Raw genomic sequence first — 21,055 nt, forward strand, 5'->3', positions numbered from 1 at the left:
ACCTGAAGAGTTAAAAATCGAATTTACTTCTTTCAAGAAGCAAGAATTCACTGATGTAATTTATTAATTTGTATAGCATTTAAAAAAATGAACCCATGTTTGAGTACAGGATATGTACAAAACTAGTGTAAGAGCAGAGCCTGCCCTGGTAGGTTTCTTGTCAGAGCTGCTCTGCTGTAGTTCTAGAACACCAGGTATTTCTACCAGAAAGGTAAACTTTGGTTCAACCAGTTTTTGCTCAAGGATTATCAGAATACAGCCAGCTTTAAGGTCAGCCATTTATTAGAGACAGTTTCCAGCTGTACAAAGTATAATTTAACATCTAGACTCCAACACCTGTCCCAAAACACCAAAAGGATGAGGAATAACACCACAGGTGCTGAGTATTGCATTACTTCAGGGTTTATATACAGAGTAGTCCTGGTATTGAAGTAGTTCAGCAAAGTTAGATGGAAAGGAGTTACAGCTGGTGCAGGGTCGAGTGACAGGAGGCCCAAGAGGAGTCTTGCTGGAGCAGCCTCCAGGGTGCACAGCACCCCTCTCCCTGCAGCCCTCCACCCTCAGTGATGCTGTTGATCAGGAGTGCTGGGGAGGAGAGCTGGGGCAGCCCACGCTGTGTCCCACATGACCAAGCAGATTTAACAGCTCCCAGCTGGCCCATGAGGATGGTGTCTTGCCAAGCAGGTCCCGTGGCAGAACACTCAGAGCATTCATCAGCGCTGCAGCAGCTCCCAGAAGCCATTCCTTCAGCAATTCCACTCCTTCCAAAGCCTCCTGGTATCATGGCAACAGTTGTTGCCAGTTTTCCCAAGAGGAAGAGGGACAGCTACTCACGGTCACTGTCACTGCTGTCACTGTCACTGTCGCTGCTGTCACTGTCGCTGCTGTCACCATCCCACTTGATGCTCTCCAGTGCCTTCCTGTGATGTCAAACAGATCAGTCATCAGTCACCTGTGTGACTTGTGCTTGAAAAGAGATCCCCAAACACCAGGCAAACACAGAGAACATTATGGGCTGTCTAATACCTACTGTCTTCAAAGGACACCAAGCACTTTATGGAAGCACATCCTCTTGGGAAAGCCAACACCTTCAGCTCCCCTCCAAGTGCTGAGCCAGCTGTCAGGGGTGCTGGGCTTGTATTTATTCCCTTGGAGCACATCTGGCTCCAAGCTGTGGTCCCTCAAGCCCTGATCACCATCTGAGGATCTTTGGGCTTGGCTGCAGCAGTGAGAGGTGAGCACAAGCCCCAGAACGTGGCAGCCACATGCAGGGCCATCCTGTACCACCCCCCTGCTTCTACTGGGCTGCAGCAGTGCCTTCAGGCAGCCAGACCCAGCTAGGAAAAGATTCCAGGAAAGGAAGGCAAGAGCAGGACTGAGCAGTGGGTAAGGCTAACCCCACCATGGAAAATTCCCTCCTAGGTGGGATGGATATAGCATGGAACCAAAAACTGAGGGGCCATTTCAGTCCTGGAGTCAACACACCAAAGCCAGTTGTCTGCTCCCTTGTCAGAGAAGCTTTTCCAAGCCTTTCCAAAGGCACTGCCCCTCCAAGACCCTGTCTATGTACCCCTTCATCAGGAACATGAAACATTCCAGCTTACTTCTGTGTTTCAGAGAGTTCAAATTCCTCCTCCGTTCTGCTTTTCAGCCTTTGAGACAAGGGAAGCCCAAGGGATGCTGCCAGCTTTACCATCTTAATTGCCTCATCTGGGCACTTGGTTTGCTTAGCACAGTTCAGGAACTCCTCCATCACTTGGTCACTGCAAAGGCAGAAGGGGACTGATGTCAGGGTCACAGGAGAGGTGCCCATTAATTTACAGCCCATGCTTTAGAGAGGGAGACAAGGTGACATTTTCACATCTACCAGTTCATCTCTCTGCTCCTGCCAGGAACTTCACCTCTGGTACAGAGGGAAGGCTCTGTGGGAAGTTTGGGAACTTCTGTCCCAGCAGAAGAGAGCAGGCACAGAGTGCCACTAGGTGTGTAGCTTTGGTACCACACACCCTCATGGTGTTCACTGGGGCAAGCTCCAACTTTATTTAAATAAACCCCACACCCAACCAAAACCCATTACTATTCCTTACAAGTTGTGTTCTACTTGAAACAATTCCCTCCTCCAGAATCCCAAGACAAGCAAGCTGGTGTAGCCTAACAGGGAACCACCTCAGATTTAGCATTTGACTTGATAAACTTGTCTTCAGAAATCAGGCCCCTCTGAAACACCTGTGCTTGGTTAAGGGCATACTGGAATATTTCTGAGCATGTGGGAAACCAGATGTTTGTGAGTCCTGCTCAGACTGATTGGCACTGCTGCTCTCCATGGCCCAGAGCTTCAGACACCAACTGCTTCACTCCCTCCCACTTTGCACTTTCAACAAGTTTGAAACATATTCCAAGACAGAAAGCTCTTGGAATATTTCCACTGGATGAACACACAGCCATGCTCACAGACAGACACACATTCATGTTCTGGAAATAAATGAACCTTTACTGTCAGTTACAACTGGAGTTGGACTACCTGACCTCTGAAAGTCCCTTCCATCCCAAACTATTCCTTCATCCCTGAACAGAAATTCAGGATCTCAGCCAAAGGGGAGACTCAGTAACTGGAGAACCTAAAAATACTTACGTGGGAATCCTGTTGATTTTCTGGAAATGCTCCATCATGTTCCTGTTCAAAAGAAAACAAAAGAGTCATTTTAAAACCACACACAACAGGAACAGACAGATACTCAGCCTCTTGGATGAGCCTCCACTGAAACACAGGTAAGCTCAAATTCATGAAACAATCTTGCCCATGGATCTCATGCTGCATCCTTGCAAATGCAATCTCTACCAGCTAACTGCACTGATTAGTTTAACACAAAGTTTCTTCAACTCTGCAGAAAATGGTAAGTGTAGCTGCTGGCAATTTGCTTTAAAAATACTACCCATTTTTAATATTTTAAAGACTCCTCTGTTGCTATTTCTTTCTTTCAAATGAATCACTGTACATTGAACATCTGTATTTAACAGAAAATAGCTCAGAACCTTATATCAGAGGCTAGATACTTTAACCTGTATTTCAAGTTTAGAGCATGTAGGACAGTAAATTCTAGCTATCAGAGTTCTAAAAAAAGCCTGTTTAGAGTTTTAATTAGGACTGCTGCTAATTAAAAATTTAATTAAACTAACTAATCTCTTTATCAGTTTGAATTCTAAAGAGTTCTAAAAATCAAAAATGGCAACTTGTTGGCACTCAGCAGTGCTCAGGGCAGTGATTTGTCAGACCACACCTTGCCATAAGCAGCTGTACAAAGCTCTACACACCAGTTACTACGTTAGTTTCTAAACCATTTTTAACACAGACAACTGTAACTTAGTGTCAAGAAGGAACAATAACAAGGAAAAAAAACCCCTCACATTCCCTGCAGGCTTTGTCTGCACTGGCATTCCAAGGCACAGGTCATTAGCTTTTGCATTTTGTGATTAAGCCTTGAGCTGCAGTGTCAGAGCCCACACGTACCAGGCATCCTGGGTTCTCCCAGCCCTGGAGAACAGCACCACAACATGGCCCAGAGCACTCCCTGTCCACTCCAGTGGGACCTGCCCCGGCCCAGCAGGCTCATGGGCAGCTTGGATTTCTTCAGCACACTTGGCAAAGGCCAGCTGAACCTGTGAAAACATTGTGCTGTGAACAACAAAACCTCTGAAATTAACAGAAGCTTTTCAGGGCAATTTCTCCTGCAGCTCCTATAGGTTTGCTCTGCATGTGATTTAAATTTGTGAATTAACAGTTGTTACACTGGGAGACAAATCTGTCACTTCTGTATCCACCTTCAATACCTTCAGCTTGAGAAAGCAACTACTGCAATGAAATCCTTGGCAACATCCCTGGACTCTGCCATGTGCTTCCCCAGAGATGTGGCTGCTTGGGCTGCATTACTTCTCCAAACCCTGGTAAGAAGGGATCCTGCTCTGCTAATCTGAGGTTTCTTTATAGGTTGAAGACAATCCAAGTGGTTTAGCAGGCCTGGATAAGCTCACATGGATCTGGAAATCTGCAGTGGCAGATGCACTGGAACTGGATGTCCAGGACTGACCAGGGATACAGCATTTACCTACAGCTGGGGAGACACCACTACGCTGCTGAGCTTCTGTGCTGATTCTGGCTGGGATAGAGTGAGATCTCTTTACTTTCCTCTTGCTTACTATGGGGCTGTTTTGTATTTAAGATGGAAAGTATGTGGATGACACAGGGATATTTTTGTTACTGCTGGGCAGTGCCAAAGAGCATCAAGGGAATGGGCTGGGGGTGCACAAGGTGTGTGGCACAACAAGGAGTTGGGAGGGGACACCTCCGGGACACCCGAAATGCCCAAGGGATATTTCAGACCACAGGATGTCATGCTGAGCAGATAAAGCTGGGGAAAGGAGGAATGGGGGGTACACTTCTCCCCCCACCACCTCACAGGGGAGCAGCCAGCTGGTGGCTGTGTGGGGGCTCAGCTGTTGATAGGAGCTATCAGCTTCCTTACCTCACTGGGGTGCTGCTCCCTGCTCATCAGAGACAAGAACTCCTCCAACAGGTCTTGTCTCCTGCTGAACCCCAGCTGTTTCACATCTGTTTAGAGAGAGGCAGCAGTTGGTAGGTGTGACCAGAACCCCATTCCCAAATCCTGGCAACATGGTCACCACAATTTAACAAGGCAGAACCATCCTCTGTGACTGAGTAGGGCACATTCAGTTCCCCTTCTTTCCCCTCATTATCAGATGGTGTGCACCAAATACACAAACTAATCTGATTCCTTCTTCCCTTCCCTGCTGGGCTCAGGATTTCTGGGTGACAGCCCAAGCACTCCCCTTGATAATGGCCCTCAAGGTGCCTGCACTGACCAGCCTGGTGGTGGTGGTGACCCTGTCACAGACCAGGGAGGGAACATCACACAGAGCACTGTTGTAGCATCAGTTACCAGCCCTCAGTGGAACATGGACCTGAACTGCAGCTGGACACTGAGGCCCACAGCCAGAACCCTCCACCACCATCTGCTGAGGACTAAGGAGTGACTCATTTTCATTTTTTGGGGAGCTACATTAAATCTTATCCAAGGATCTGCAGAGGGTTCAGGTAATTCAATACCACAGGCAAGCACTGCACCTTATCATGGCTACTCCAAGCAATGGGAAGTTTCCAGGCTTTGCACTAGCTCCAACTTTGCACTGCTCCTGGCATTTGTCAGACAAACTGTGAAGCCAAGTGGCCACCACTGACCTTCCCACACTGAAGGGATCACTTCCAACTGGTTGGCTGCATCCAGGGCTTGAAGGAGGTCCAATATATTTTTAGGAGATGGATAAAAGAGCTGATGAAGGAAGAAAATCATTTCAGTCACCTGTGACTGCTCCATTTCTCCACGGAAAAGCTCTGCAGCTCTTACCATGGTGCACACTTACTGAAGGTGACATTTCTTTGTACCACTTCAACACCACCTCAATTTGCTCCATCATGCACAACAATGAAAAGAATTTCGACCTAGAGAGAAAAAACCATCCTAATTCAGTGATGACTAGATCAAGCAAACCATGACAGTACCAGCAAATGATGGTGTGCTGATCAGATTTTGCACATCAAGGACATTTCACTGGTTGCCACACTCCATGCCATCAGAAAAGCAGCAGTGTTTCTTACAACAGCTCAATGCTGACATTAGATTATTGGCAGAACTAATCAGACCACTCTGTTTTAAAATATATTAAAAAAGCATTAAAGATTAAAAATCTTCCTGCCTGATGCTAGTTTTAAGGTACCTGAATCTGTTTCAAATGCAACTTTTGGATATAAGAACTGAACTAAATTAATCTTGTTACTTATGCAAGTTGACAAGACAAGCCTGAGTCCTTGATCCAGTGCACTGACTAGGAAAACATCCCTACACAAAGAAAATCTGCTGTTTGGTGTTACCTCCAAAGCTGCCATGCAGGGTACACAACAGAATGGCAGAACCCACAACTGGTTGTTCTAGCTGCTGGATGGGTGTTGAGATAAACTGATGCTCCATGACACTGGATTTCAGTTCACAGGCCACAGACTGAAAATAAATCCTTAGCAATCCCTGCTCTTATGAAAGATCTAATTCCCAAACTGGACACACAATACCAGCTGGTGCTCAATGTCTGAATCCCAGTTTGTGCTGAAGCTGACTGCAGCAGACAATGCTGAATACAACCTCCCTTCACTCACCAGTAGCCGTTTGACCGATCCACATCCAGGAATTTCCAGTTGTCTCCCTTCTCCAGGGCCCTATTTAACTGATAGGCAAGCTTGATATCCTTGAGATCACAGCACTGCAATACACCAGATGTGGGAGCTGTTACCAAATGGAACCCACAGGAGTCACAGAGGTACATGCACATATCACAGGCATGCAAACACCAGTTAGGGAGGGGTCAAGCAAAGAACTGCAGAATTATGGCAGAAAGGAGGAGGTGATGAGCACAGATAAAAATGGGAGATACTGAAAGCTAAACCTTGTGTGACAGGATGCAAACTCACAGGCAATTCTCCAACAGCTGGAGGGGCTCAAAGGAATTCTGATGGCAAGGAAGAGGCACTTACCACTTGCATGGCCGTGTTAAAGAAGTTGGCTGAGAGGGAGCAAACAAAAGTGTGTTAGCTTCAAGCTTCCAAGGAGACACAAACCACTCATTAACCCTCCCTCCCTCCATGAGGTATGTTCAATTAGAAACCCAGTCTGCAGCTCAGTTTGACAATATAGCAGAGCTCTTTGCTTTCCCTGTAGTCTTTGGCATGGCATGAGTTGGGTGGGGATTTTTACACACTTCTAGCAACAACTTAGAGCACAGAAAGAAACAGTTTAGCACATCTAGCAGGACAGAAGCAAAGGAAGCAGGGTACAACATTCTGGCTATTTCCAGGAATCCTTCCAAAGACAAAGAAGAAGGCTGATGAAGAATGGCTTTCAACACTCCATTAACACCACGTTGTCTAGAGATCTTTCTTTGCCAAACCCATCTTGATGGAAGCTGCATCTGCCTCCAAACCTACAGAAAGATTTATGAACTTCCCAGGGCAAAGCTGTGTACATACAAATGGCAGAAAGAGCCAGGAACACATGGAATGTTCAGGATATTCCCCTCCTACAGACCCACACTCCAGTTTCCCATGAAGTTGTATTTAATGAAATTTTCTCAACAGGATTAGGAAGAACTAAAATAGGAAAACTCAACAACAAATCTTATAACAAAAACCTGCCATTCACCTGATGTGCATCATTTCAAGAAACTTTCATGATATTTTATCACATGGACTTAAAATGCTCATTTGACACAAGCTACACACCTACTTTCACACAGAAGCCAGTGCAGCAATGCACAGCACCATTCCCAACACTGGAATCTGCCCTTTGTCTCCAGAAATATCAGCAGGGCCTGAGAGAAGCAAGCTGCATGCATTTATCCTGGCCTAGTAAAACTACCTGACATTCACAGGTACCTTTTCAACCAAGCTTGAAATCCTTACCATCATCAGGGTCCTGAGCAGTGAAACTTCGCTTTTCAACCTCATTTAACACCTCAGAGATGATGTCTGATGACTGAGCTTCAACTGTGGGACAAAGAGACAAACAACATCACATCTCAGTTGTGCCAAGCACTTCCTTGTGAAGAGCATCAGTCTGCAAATACACTACAAAATTGGGAACAAGCAACATAATTTTAAACAAATGTAATTTCTGTGGTGCTCCACACCAGCTGCAATTTAATTTGCTCTAAAATTTGCCCTGCTAATGTAGATTTCCACATCAGGAGGGCAGATTCAGAAAGATAGAAGTGCTTTCTAGCAAGAAATCAAGCAGGCCTGGAAGTTTGTCTGTTAGAAAGTTGCACTAGAAAAAGCAAAGTATTTATGCTTTATATAATATACTTTTAAAATATATTATATAAATATATTTTATGTATAAACAAACCAACAAAAATTTAAAAGGGGGAAAACCAAAGCCAAAACTAAACAAACCCCCAAACTCCACAACCAAACCTAGAGAGACTCCAGAGCAATTCCTTTACATTTCTTGAAACACAAGGACTGCAGTTATGGCTACTTTGCCTATTCTCTTCCTATAGCCAAAAGTCTGTGGGCATGGGATCTTAAACAGTTGGGTTCCTGTTTCTAGCACAGCTGTTTTTCATGCCAGCCCTAATGCACAGAAGAACTGCTGCAGGAAAACAAACTCCCCGTGAGTGGCACAACATGAAATCACACACTGTGGTCAGACCCAGCCTCCACAGTGACTGAGCAGCTCTTGCTCCCTGTATGAGGTTATCCTTTTTTATCACCCAAGCAGAATCAGGCAGCACAGGGGACACTAAGATCACACCCATTAGAAGCTGTCCTTCAGTCCATAAGTGAATGCCTTCACCCATCACGTGTGAAGAGCATCAGAGCAGCTCACACATTCATGGCCACACGTACCGCCTCTGTAATACACCGAGAGCACATGGTCATAGGACGCCAGGCTGGGCTCTGCAAAGAGAAACACTGCAGTCACTGCCACACTCCTGGTGAGCTCTGTGCCACTGCTCCACTTCAGGCTGCTCCTCCAGGCAGGCAGCATGCATAAATGTACTCTGATATCCCTCCCTGCCCACCCTAATGCTGGGCCAGGCCCCACTACACACACCTGGGAGAGGGGATATCCAACACTGTTCCACCAGTTGGAGCATCCTATTTCTATGGGGGAGCAGCCAAGCTTCCCTATCTAAATTAAAATCAGAAATACTTCACAGCTTATTTCCCTTTTGCACATGAATGGAATCTTTAGCCTATCAACAAGCATGTTACTGGGGCAAAGCACAGCCCACAGGACATCAATTCTGCAGATATTTCTGTTTCTGACATACTTATTTGGAAGGAAAAAATCATCATCTAGATCAAAAGCTTTTTTCTGTAGAGATGCAGATCTATAGACCTGAGCTGGCTTGGGAAGTACATCTCCCCTGGAGTCAGGAAATTGCCACCATGTTGTGTGGTGCTGAACTCCTGTGTTAACTGCTCTGTTCATCATAATCACTGCATATGATAAATACTCTGGTCTCTTACCTATATCAAGTGCTTCCATTTCCTTTAATACAAATAAAGACATAGTTCTGCCCACACCACCACATCTTCTCAGGCTCTTCAGTACAGAGTTAAAAGTTAGCAGAGTTGGTTGCACTTTCTGTTGAGCCATGTGAGTCAGGAAGTCCTTAAAACAAAATTCCCAAATTCTTAGTGCTACACATATTACGGATCACAGTTCAGCTTTCAGGTGGGTTATACATACATTTCCTCAACCTAAGCCTTCTTACCCCCTTCAAGTGAACAATTCTGCTTTAACTGATTATTTAATCAGTACTATCTAATTTTTAATGACCAAACCCCAAGGCTACACATTACATCAGAATAAATTCTGGAGAATTGTCTCTAGAACATAATGGAATATTTTTATAGTTACATAATATTTTTCCTTACTGAAGTGTCACTAAAACTCAAAATTCCCTTTCTGTCACAACACCATGAATTGAAATTCAGAGTTTTAATCTAAAATTGTTCATTTATTTTATCTCCCATAAGTAATTTCCCCAATTACTTTCTGTCCAGGCAGTTCCTGGATCAGATATGTTCTCACAAGGTAAATCACTCTGCAAAGGCAAGGTTGGGTTTTTCACATTTGCCACTCCTCCACAGTTACCTCTACTGTTTAAACTACTGTACTTCCTTTACAGCAGATTTTAGTATCTGGGGACAAAGTTCTTGCTTTTGGTCTTCCAACAACTGCAAAATTTCACTAATAAGGCAGATCCTTATTAGTAAAAGAGCCCACTGTTACCACTTCCCAAACTCTTTTGCTCTACCCTCCTTACCTTGGCTAATTCCCATCTTTCTACGAATTTGTCCTTTAGATACGGGACTGCTCTGATCAGTGCATTGAAGGTGTGCACATCAGCTGGAAAATGTAAGATAACCAATTTAAGATGACAATTCATAGCCTACAGGAAACAGTTTGAAACGGTTTGTTCTAGCATGGCTCAGTTTGTGGCAAAGTCTCATGCAAACCTGTCTCCAGAGAGCCAGCCACACGCCAGCTGCACTGGAATCCCCAGTCTGCATTCAGCTCCCATGATCCAGCTGAGGTCCGTACCCCTGCGCCAATCATCACTGCCATGAACAAACAGTGCCCACCAGGGGCTTCCTCTGCCCAGGACACCACAAAGCACAGCCAGGAGACACTCACCCTTGTGCCTTTCATTCAGCAAGTCTATGTACATGTCATAAGCTTTAGAATAAGCCCCATGCTGCAAAAACAAAAAGAAACCATCTCTGAGTATGTGAGATCTGAAAAGCTGGAAAAATCCCCCAGCACTGCAGAATGACTTTACCTTCACCATGCCACGGATCATTGAGCAATAGGAGTGTGCATTCCTCTCTGGCATTATCTTAAATATCCTTTCAGCATGGTTGTTCTCCCTAGAACCAGTGAACAAAATAAATGTTAAAGAACCAAATAAAAGATACTCTTAGGAGAAGGATTCAACATGCAAAACAAAATAAGGGCTGTACCCCCCAAAGACTGACATTCACATATCACACTTGTGACACTTGAAGCTATTCTACAATCACCTACCAGATTTCCATGAACACTTTAAAAGAACAGGAAACACAGGTTTATTTAACAAGACTTAGGTGTGTTCTGTAACAACAATAAAACTGCACAACCCATGGAATATGGGAATATTGGTAACATTTTCTATACCTCCATCTGGGGCCAGACTGTGAACCTCTTCGAAATTGTCTCTTTGGAGCTTTCTGTTCTGAAGCATCCACCTGGGGAGATTTGTGCAAAAAGAAGTTTCTCAGAGTTAAATTATGATTTAACATCAAATGCCATGACTTGCTAACAAAACTGAAGTTCAGCAGCATGGAACAAAGGTGCTTTTTAATGTGTTATATAAGAATAATTACTATCATAACATTGAGGAAGCAACAGCCAGATTGAGAATACTGTTTATGTTATTAAACATATTAAGAGCTTTACACAAACTACTGTTGCTGCTAGGTCAGTCATGGATTTTTGTAACAGAAATATGTCCTGGGAATGTTGACTGCATCTGATCCACCTCATGGCATCTCCCATGCAGACAGTACAAAAATCGTGATGTCACCTCGATATACTCCCAACTATGTATGAATAAATAGAGATCAACAAGTTTTCCATACCCCCGGTTCTTCCAAATCCTCTTTTTCTTCCTGCTCTTTTTCAGGAGTAGGTTCACCATCTCCATAGAAGCATAACAAATCTAAAAGGCTGTTTGTGGTCTCCAGAGACACCGGGGTACCTTTAGAAAATGAGAATTTATGACATTCAGAGAAAGTTAACAGCTCATCACTCTACAGCCATATGAGAAACCCTCTCAACACCACTTTGCTCTCTTCCAACACAAATATATTCTCTAGCAAGTCCCTAACCCTGCTGTGACACCAGTACTGCCACAAACCCAGTCATCACAGGGAACAATTTCAACACTGAACTAGAGTATGTTTTTCTACTGAAGCCACTGAAAGAGCAGTTTTCCTGATCAAGTTTTCCTGAAAGAGCAGAGTTTTCCTGATCAAGTTTTCCTGAAAGAATAAGAGTTTCCCCTGATCAAGTAGAAGGAAGTGACAGCTCTCAGCCAGAACTGTGAAGCAGCACAAGACCAACACAGCATCTGAAATTTCTAGTGCCTTTCATAACTCTTCCTAGGATACATCCCACTGTGAAGAACACTCTGCATGTTTCACTTTCTATGAAACATTCAAAATCAACAGAAGCATTTAATCTGCTTTCTCTTCAGGAAGCCAATTGTTCTCCTTATCACCAAAGTGACATGTCAGACAAGCAGTGGCTAAGATTCTCCAGCAATTCTAGAGAATTCCACTTCACCAGAACAGAGTCAGTTCTGAAAGAAGCAACAGAGTCACAGAATTGTCTCCATCGCCTGTGGCAGCTACTGAAGTATTTTTGGCCCAATTTAAGCAGAGCTCCAGCACAGAAGCTGGCAGGTGACCACATACCTGCCTGCAGAAGCTGATCAAACATGTCCACAGCCTCCTTCACCATCCTGAGATGGACGCGCTCCCTCAGAGCCTCCTCGCTCACGCCTTCAGTCTGAGGGCTGAGGGTCTGGGGCATCAGGCACTAAAAGCAAACAGGGGAAGTTGGTCACAAGCTCAAACCTTCTCTACATATCCTTTATTCTTCACCCAATGCACTGCTTGCAGCCTAAGCAGTGCTTTTGGTGATGAAGGACCACACACATCCTCATCCCTCACTTTGTGCCAGGAAGGAACACCTAAAACCCACTGCTCTTCTTACTTTTATCTCAAGAACCTGATATGATACTGAAAAATGTCCACTACAAAAACATAATGGAAATACAGTATTGTGTTCATACTGTGCAAAACAGTATTTAAAAGTTATCCTTTCATCTTAGTTTTGGAGCAGTCCAACAGTAGATTTCAGTGACAAAGCACAAACACAATGAAAATAAAGAACAAAAAGCTTACTGGTACGTTGGGCTCTGCAAAAGTCTTGTCAAAATACTGAGGAAAGTTCTTTATGATGTACTTTGCAGCATTTCTCCCAGACTCCTTTGACAAGGAATACAGACGCTGCACACAAATGAGACAGAACAAGATGGAGAAAAACACAGATTACAAGGCTGAGAATTAGAAGAAACATTTTATTTAACAATGAACATTCTGATAGGATCAAATTAAACTCAGGCATAATTTTCAACTTACTAGAATCACAGGGACAACATCCCAGATAAACATTCTGGTATTCATGCCAGTATAAGAATCTCTATTCTTTAAATGCCATTGAATTCTACTTCCTTGTTACTCAATCAAGGGACACAATTCAGACATCTGAAATACTGCACTACTACCTCAAACTCAAAACCATCTCATTTTAGAAAGAAAGTTCTGAAAGCAATCTGATACCTCATTTTCTTTTGTAATCAAAACCAGGCTTCAATTAGGTAGGAGCATTCACAGCCCAGACAAAGGCAGTAGGAAGCTATCAAGGAAGTGAAAGGAAATACCTACAGCATGAGCTGCATTTCTTGGCATCAGGAAAGGGTCATCCTGGAACATGTAATGAGCAGCAGTAGGATCCTGTAGAAAGAAGAGCCCAGCGATGAGAAGTTCATAGTCATGTGCACAGCCACAGCACACTGCCTCATGGAATTTAAGGCACAAGGAATTCTTCCATCATAACCATCACTAATGGAAGTTCCTCTTGTTCAAAAAGAGGAAATAATTTTAAAAAATGTTTGGAAATAATTTCAAAAATGTTTCCATTTTACACACACCCTTGCAGGCTAATATGGTGACAGAAGGGTTCTGCCTATAATATATCAAGCAGTGAGTGCCCTGCAAAGTAGGACCCCAAATGTATGAGTCTTGGGAAGCTGATGGGACTTGGCAGATTTTGATTCAATTCCCAGAATTCAAGTTAGATAGGATTTAAGAACAGCATCACAGCATTTCCAGGTTTTGCCCAGCAAGAGCAGACACCCCTTGCACTTTTTAAAGCTTTTCTGGACTGAGATTGGGAAGGACATTCTGGACTGGGAAGGAACTCGTGAAGGAGCTTGCTCCCTGTGGTAGTGAAAGCCTTACCAAAGCACTGCAGCTCTCTCTTAGCACATGAATGAGGCTTTAAGGACCCAGCAAAACACCCTGAGCCAAAGGGAAAACCCTGATGTGAGAGTTCCATCTCTCCTTTATGGCCAAAGCAGAAATTAAAGGGCTCCTGAGCACCAGGGTGTTGCACAGAAGGGACCCCTGAGCCATCCCCATGGCCACAGAAGCACTCACCCTGTTGACAGTAGAAGCCAAGGTCTGGAGCACGGCCAGCTTATCCCTAAGCACAAAGGACTTGGGTTAATTCTCAGCTGAGACTTGGAATGCTGTGCATGACACTGCCTGGAGAACCAGCACAGGATTATCCTAACCCACAAGGATTTTCAGCTCTAGGAAATAATGTTTCTGCTGCACTAACAAAACATCACTTCTCACAAACAAAAAAAAAATGCAAAATGGTCTTGGTTCTTAAACAACCCCAGGAAAAAAAAGATTCTGAGGAAAACCAGAAGAGCACCTGTGTTTACAGCTATTACTCCTGCCCTTATGACACATTATCAAAGAAATATCCTAGGGGAGAAACATTCATTCCAAGACAATAATTCCTTGGAATGCTGCTCCTAGAGCATTTCCAAGGGATAAATATATTAAGTTGCTCTACAAGACATGTCTTTGCAAGAAGAAATAAACCAAACCAAAACAGGTATCTCAGGACTCCTGTGCCTGTGGAACCTTAAGACTTTTGCTGTTTCAAGCAAACAAGGAAAGGCCAGTGAAAGTGCTTAGGTGAAGGTGGCCTTACTTTAGGTTTACATGCTGACACCATTTGACCATAAATTTAATTTTTGCTGTCATGAAATTCTATCTTAAGTGCTCCCAACAAAACAGGTTTTGTTCAGTTGTGTGGTTTCTAAGGATTTATTCAGTTATCAACAATCAAGTCTTATTTTGCTGAAGAAACACTTTCACATGCAAACACCCAAATGAACTTGGTTTTACAGATCTTTAGCAAATGTGATCTTTTACAAAGAAATAGAAACATGCTTAAAAATGCACTTGTTGTAAGTGCTTTTAAAAGAAATGTCAGGAATGCAGTGTGCATGATCTGCAGAGAGTAAGAATCAAGAATATTCAGAGAACTCCAAATCAGCAGGAAAACCCCTAGTGAGACACTGCATCAAGGAATACAGGAACCTCAATTTTCTTTTTCAGTTTTGGTGACAGACTACATTTAGCTGTCTAACACTGATTTTCTTTTCAAGTGAAGATTCCAGAAGTAAACACTCACCATGTTTTCCTTCGGGGGAGCACAATTTCTTCTTGAGTTACTGTGAGAAACAGTATTAAAAAGTTCATTAGAAACAAAGGGATGCCCAAAGACAATTCTGACCCCATAAGTTGTAGCAAGGTGGGGACAATCCGTCTCCCGAGTGACAGGACAAGTGCAAATGGCCTCAAGTTGCACCAGGTGAAGTTTGGATTGGATATCAGGAAAAAATCTCTTCCCTGGAAGGCTTGTCAAGCACTGGAACAGGGGAGTGCTGGAGTCAACATCCCTGGAGGGATTTAGGAATGTTCATGTGGCACTTGGGGACGTGGTCTGGAGGTGCCTTGGCACTACTGGGTTAAGAGCTGCACTCCACTAACTCAGAGATCTCTTCCAATCCCAGCAATTCTATATTCTACAAGAATTGATGAGTTAAGGTGATCCAGAAGAAAATACTAAAACAATGATTTTAAAACCACAGTCTAACACAGGCTCATGGAGCTGCACAACTCAGTTCAGGCTCTTGGAGCATGGAGCTGATGAGGTAAGGAATCAAGATAATCCAGGACATTTATGCACAATGAAGACTGGGAGAGAGAAAATCCAAGGAGGGCAAAGAGGGTGTTTACATCACCTTTATCTCCTGTATTCTTTGGAGATCAAAGAACACATGCAAGGAACCAGTAATGAAGCCATCTCACCTTGTGGATTGTCCACAGTCTTCCCCAGAGCAGGACTACTTGAAGAGCTCCTATAAACAACCAGGGGTTGGAATTTATGGCAGTCACAGTAAACCAGCAAAAGTAGAGTAGTGAAATTCCATACTACAGGTTAGAATTAACTAAAACATTAGAGGGAGCTGGAGTGCATTACAGTAACTGGCAATGTTGCACTGTTATTAACTCCAAATTATTGCCACAAAACTTATATTTGATATTTCTCTTAAGGCTCTGGTTTCAAGGGACAAGAGGTTGTATGTGAAAAATTTTATTACAAAAAAATCTGTGATTATTTAATATTGGGGTACAATGTTTTTAAAGTAGTTTTCACAAACTAGTGCATCTTAGAAAGAAAATCATAGACATCAATAAGAAAAGATTCTTTATGCTTTAGAGACAGGATCATGCTGAAAACAGCACTTTAAAAAAACCCACAACTTTACACATGAGTAGTGTTCACAGAAGGAGAAAACCCAGAGTAACGATGCAGCCCTGGTGAGATGCAGATGCCCAGATGTCTCTACAGAGGTGCAGAAGCTCCTGACAAAACCACAGCTGCAGCACACTCAGACCATGGACTCACTTTGCTGAGCACCACAGAGCAGCTGCTATGTGCTCACTGCTTCAAGCCTTGCTCACCACTGTTCACATTTCACTGCTTTCAACACAAATTAAGGCTTATGTTAAAATACTTGTACTCATTTTGTTCATGAAGCAACCTAACAGCAAAGCTTTCCTGCAGCCCTGGCCTTCAGCCTCCACACTGACCTTGGCCCTGAGGGAGAGGCTGCTCAGGTGCAGCCACAGCTCGGTGCTCTGCCGTGGCACTGCACGATCCCAGCTGCTCCTGGGAAGGCTCACAAACGGATTACGTAGGATTTTGCCATCCCAAAAATGAGTAACGATTACCCAGTGAAGTGGGACCTTTTGCATTGCACAAAATCATGGAATGTTAAGGTGTTGGAAGGGACCTTTAAGATCTTGTTCCACAGACCAGGTTGCTCCAAGCCCCATCCGATCTGCCCTGGGACACTGACAGGGCTGGGCCATCCACAACTTCGCTGAGCAACCCGGGACAGTGCCTCACCACTCCTACTATCAAAAATTTCTCCAGGCTCAATAGCCCCAGCTTCCTCAGCCTCCATAAAGCGCCCATTCGCTGTTTCGTGAGACTCAGCTCTAGGAATCGCTTAAACGCTCGATCTCTCTCCCGAGGAGGCTCCGAGCCGCCCCAAACCAGGGAAGATCCCGGGAAAGGCGTTTAAAAGCAGATAAAACCCCCACAAAAGGCGCTCGCTCCCTCCCTCCACGCCGCCCCGGCCACGCCGGGCACCGCGCACTGCGCCTGCGCAGCCTTTCCCGCCTCACTCCCCACACTCCCAGCACCGCCTGCCCGTCGGTTCTTCCTCGGTGCCGCCGCCGCCCGTCCCTTCCTCCCGGCGGTCTCTCACCGGTAGCTGTTCCGCCCGCCCGAGAGGCGGCACCGCCGGCCCAGCCACAGCGCCCGCTGCCAGCAGCCAGCCCCGACCCGCCTGGCCGCCATGGCCCGCGCTGGCCTCTGGGAAGGCGGGCGGCACCACTCCTACCGCCCCTCCGCGGCGGTGGTACCGCCCGGCCCCGCCCCCCCCGCAGCCCGGACCGCGTGGTGCTGCCCGTGGCGCGGCGCTTCCAGCGGGAGAGCGGGAGCCGCCGTCGGCCGGGGAAGAGTTGCTCGTTCGCCATGAAGCCGCCCAAAGTGGTGCCGTGGCGGCGGCTGGTTGGGGTGTCCTTCGGGATGTACACGGCCGAGGAGATCAGGTGAGGCTCCATGTGTGCGCTGCCCGAGCTGTGCGGATGCTGCTGGGTACTACGAGTCCCAGCGTGCCCCGCGGCACGGCGCCGTAGAGCTGCGGCGGGCTCTGGCGCGCGGCATGCTGGGACTTGTAGTCCGGTTGGGCCGTGGCCCAGCCGCCGGCATGGCGGCAGCCGAATTTTATACAAAATCTCGCACCGCTCGAGGGGACACGCTGACAAAATTATGTGATTTCTTGGTAGAGTGGCTATTCATGTAAAATTAATATTTGCCGAGATATGAATGATTTTGCTCATTGTATAATGAAATCAGTGATACAAAAATTGCCATTGCATTCGCAAAATGCTCTCAGAAAGATATTTTATCAATGGAGAAGATCACACAGATCACACAGCTACTAAATGCCCGTGTTAGGTTGTCTCGGGATCTCTCGCTGCTCACAGTGACCCCGAGAAAAGTTGGAAAGTCTCTTTGCCCAGCCCGGCGCTTGAAGAAGGAGTCGGAGCTCTTCAGTTCTCGGTCTCAGGGTTGTTTATTGTTCCTTATCTATAAAATATTTTCTTCTGTCTAGCTGAGGTCCGTTCAGTACGACAGTCAGAGGCACTCTGGGGCGGCGTTATGTCTTTATGGTAAAAAACTACGTATACAATGTTTACAATTACTACCCAATGCCTATCACCTATGTTAGACAGTGAGCTTCTACTCTAAACCAATCTAAAAGTGCCAACATCACAGCAGAAGATGGAGGCCAAGAAGAAGACGAAGAAGGAGAAAGGCTGGACATGCCCAGATCCTTCCATCTTGCCCTCTGAAGCCCCGTTCTAAAAACCCCAAAATCTGTTTTTTCACCCCGTCATAAATTCACTGTCATTCTGCTTAAACTGTCGTGGCTTGCAGATCTTCATCTAAGGTTGGTAACTTGCTCCATGGGTCATAATCAAAACCACAGGCATCTTGGGCTCTGTGCCAGGGTCTCTGAGCCCCCTGGCAGGGGTCTGGGCTGCTCAGGACAGCCAGAGGGCTGTCCTGGGTTCTGACTCTAGCTGTACCATTCAAGCTTACTGCCGTTGATTTTCACTTTTTCCTTTCACCACTTCAGGAAGCTGAGCGTGAAGGCCATCACCAACCCTCAGTACCTGGACAATGTTGGCAATCCAGCTGTGAACGGGCTCTACGACCTGGCCCTGGGGCCCCCGGACTCCAGAGAAGTGTGTGCCACCTGCATGCAGAACTTCAGCAACTGCCCCGGGCACTTTGGCCACATAGAGCTGCCTCTGCCCGTCTACAACCCCCTGTTCTTCGATGTATGTGTTATAAATGTACTGAATTATTGCTGGGCAGTGGGCTGCTGGTGCCCAGGCTGGTGTGTCCAGTTCTGGGCCTTCACTTCAGGAAGGATGTTGAGATGCTTGAGTGCATGCAAAGGAGACAACAAGGCTGGTGAGAGGCTTGGAACACAAGCCCTGTGAGGAATGTCTGAAGGAGCTGGGGTTGTTTAGCCTGGAGAAAACGAGGTTTAGAGGTGACCTTGGTGCTCTCTACACCTTCCTGAAGGGAGGCTGGAAACAGGTGGGTTGGTCTCTGACAGAACCAGAGGACACAGTCTGCAGCTACGTCAGGGAAGGTATAGGTTGGACATTAGGAAAAAAAATTTCACTGAAAGAATAATAAAGTACTGGAATGCTCTTCCCAGGGAGGTGGCAGAATCACCATCTCTGGATGTGTTTAAACAAAGACTGGACATAGCACTTGGTGCTACAGGCTAGTTGAGGTGTGAGGGCATGGGTTGGACTCAATGATCTTAGAGTCTCCTCCAATCTCATTATTCTGTGATTCTGTGTGGTGGCAGTCCTTGAAAACAGTGAAGTTTTCCCCCAGTAAAGGTGCCAAGATCTGTTTACTCTTTTAAGTGTAATACCAGCAGATGCAGTAGAAAAGATTTGTTGTGTCATGATAATTCAACACAAATAGACCTTTTGAAAAATATGCATTTTGTTGTAGCTATTGTTTTACTCAATGTTGACAGGTAGGTGAGGGGGGATATTCATCCTGAAGTATGTGACTGACTGCAGGATGTTGTGCTTTAATTAAATGAATGGCACAGTAAAAATTATCATTTCCTTTAAACAACTACTGCACATGAACAGCTGTCTACTCTTCCAGTTTTTAACAAACCTGAGCTGGGATGAATTTTCCTTCTGAGGTGCTGATCTCACCATTTACAGCAGCTGCCTTTGCAAAGGCTACTAACTGAGAGTCAAACCCTCACTTTCAAGTGACCAGAGTTAGATGAGGTACCTACCTCCAGCTTTGTTACAGCTTTGAGTCAAATAACTGTATTGACCAAGGATTAAAATCCTGCAGCAGTGATTCCCAGCCTTCAGGCCACAGGGGGAGAACTGTGATAAGTAATAAAACCCACTGAAAATTTCCCAGACCTTGAGGAAAACGTGATTGTGTGAAGGGTCTTGTAGGATTGAGACCAGGATGTTTCATTTTACGAGTTTGGGGGTTTGGGTTCCACACTGTCCTCTCTGGGGTGAGCTGTCAGGAGCTGTAATCATGGTGCTGTGTAAGAGCAGCCTGGGTGCCAGAGCTGCTGTAGATACCACAAGTGTTTCGTGTGTCTGTTATGTGGCTGTGGCCACAGCTCTTATCACAGAGAGCAGCAGACACAACTCTCTCCCAGGATTTTTCCTGGGGAAGGCAGTGAGAAGCTCAGAGAAGATGAGAAAACAATACCTCTATTTACTGCTCGTGTTGTTTTGCACATGTGGAATGTCTTACAGAGATAGTTTAGCCAAAGTGATTTGTGAACTGGACACCAGTGAAGGTTGTTTTGATTCCTTGGCCAGTTGGGTCAAAGCTGTGTCCTGACTATCTCAGACAGTGACAGGTTTTTCTTTAGTATAGTGTCTCTTTAGTATGTAATTATGTATAGTATTAGTGTAATATTGTATAGCTTAGCTTAATAAAGCAATTGTTCAGCCTTCTAAATCATGGAGTTGATTCAGAAGGAATGCATATTATTCCCCAATGCATATTATTCCCTACATTGGGGTCATCCTGCATTGATAGTAGACAGCCTGCAGAGAGTTTACCTACAGATCATGCTTTGCATATGAGTTTGGTTGAAATAATATTTTTTTTTTCAAGCAAATTCTTTATGATTAAAATTAACCATTAATCTAATTTCTCAATTATAGTAGTGTGGTATTTTTGGGTATTTCCCTGTCATGGGGAGGAAAGATGAATCTGACTCCATGTTCTTTGAAGGCTGATATTCCATTCCATTCCATTCCATTCCATTCCATTCCATTCCATTCCATTCCATTCCATTCCATTCCATTCCATTCCATTCCATTCCATTCCATTCCATTCCATTCCATTCCATTCCATTCCATTCCATTCCATTCCTATACTAAAGAATAGAGAAAGGATACAGACAGAAGGTTTAACAAGATGCTAATTAAAAACTTGTGATCCTCTCCTTAGAGTCCTGACACAGCCTGATGGTGATTGGTCATTAAGTCAAAATAATTCACATGAAACCAATCAAACAATCTCCAGCTACATTCTGAAGCATCAAAACACAGGAGAAGCAAATGAGA

The 21,055-nt window shown here is 44.9% G+C and overlaps 2 protein-coding genes and 1 non-coding gene across 4 annotated transcripts in view; 1 reads left to right on the forward strand and 2 right to left on the reverse strand.

Annotated features, from left to right (window-relative positions):
* Positions 1-264: 264 nt before the first annotated feature.
* PTCD3 (pentatricopeptide repeat domain 3) lies at positions 265-17,198 on the reverse strand. Of its 2 annotated transcripts, XM_063157915.1 has the most exons (24): positions 17,104-17,198; positions 15,635-15,684; positions 14,955-14,994; positions 13,901-13,946; positions 13,127-13,195; positions 12,584-12,688; positions 12,092-12,215; positions 11,255-11,373; positions 10,791-10,861; positions 10,417-10,504; positions 10,272-10,332; positions 9,901-9,983; positions 9,098-9,242; positions 8,471-8,521; positions 7,523-7,606; positions 6,599-6,627; positions 6,224-6,327; positions 5,437-5,515; positions 5,255-5,345; positions 4,521-4,606; positions 3,509-3,657; positions 2,633-2,674; positions 1,605-1,763; positions 265-920 (listed from the first exon to the last, which is right to left on the reverse strand). In XM_063157915.1, the coding sequence occupies exons 1-24, from the start codon at positions 17,193-17,195 to the stop codon at positions 827-829; spliced, it is 2,061 nt and encodes a 686-aa protein (XP_063013985.1). In that variant the 5' UTR covers positions 17,196-17,198; the 3' UTR covers positions 265-826. The 2 variants fall into 2 exon arrangements, with proteins under 2 accessions (XP_063013985.1, XP_063013986.1); XM_063157916.1 differs by lacking the exons at positions 13,901-13,946; positions 17,104-17,198 and having other exon boundaries at positions 15,635-15,690.
* Positions 10,061-10,202, reverse strand: LOC134419164 (small nucleolar RNA SNORD94). The gene has a single exon (XR_010027990.1). It is a non-coding gene; the product is annotated as a small nucleolar RNA SNORD94 (small nucleolar RNA).
* A 94-nt stretch (positions 17,199-17,292) lies between the features above and the next one.
* POLR1A (RNA polymerase I subunit A) overlaps positions 17,293-21,055 on the forward strand; it is a 34,887-nt gene continuing 31,124 nt past the window's right edge. The window contains exons 1-2 of the mRNA XM_063157922.1: positions 17,293-17,449; positions 18,544-18,748. Coding sequence (XP_063013992.1) covers positions 17,373-17,449; positions 18,544-18,748 — 282 coding nt within the window. The 5' untranslated portion in view covers positions 17,293-17,372. The remainder of the gene's footprint in view (positions 17,450-18,543; positions 18,749-21,055) is intronic.

The sequence above is a fragment of the Melospiza melodia genome, chromosome 5 (assembly GCF_035770615.1).
Source record: "Melospiza melodia melodia isolate bMelMel2 chromosome 5, bMelMel2.pri, whole genome shotgun sequence".
In the NCBI taxonomy this organism is placed as follows: Eukaryota; Metazoa; Chordata; class Aves; order Passeriformes; family Passerellidae; genus Melospiza; species Melospiza melodia.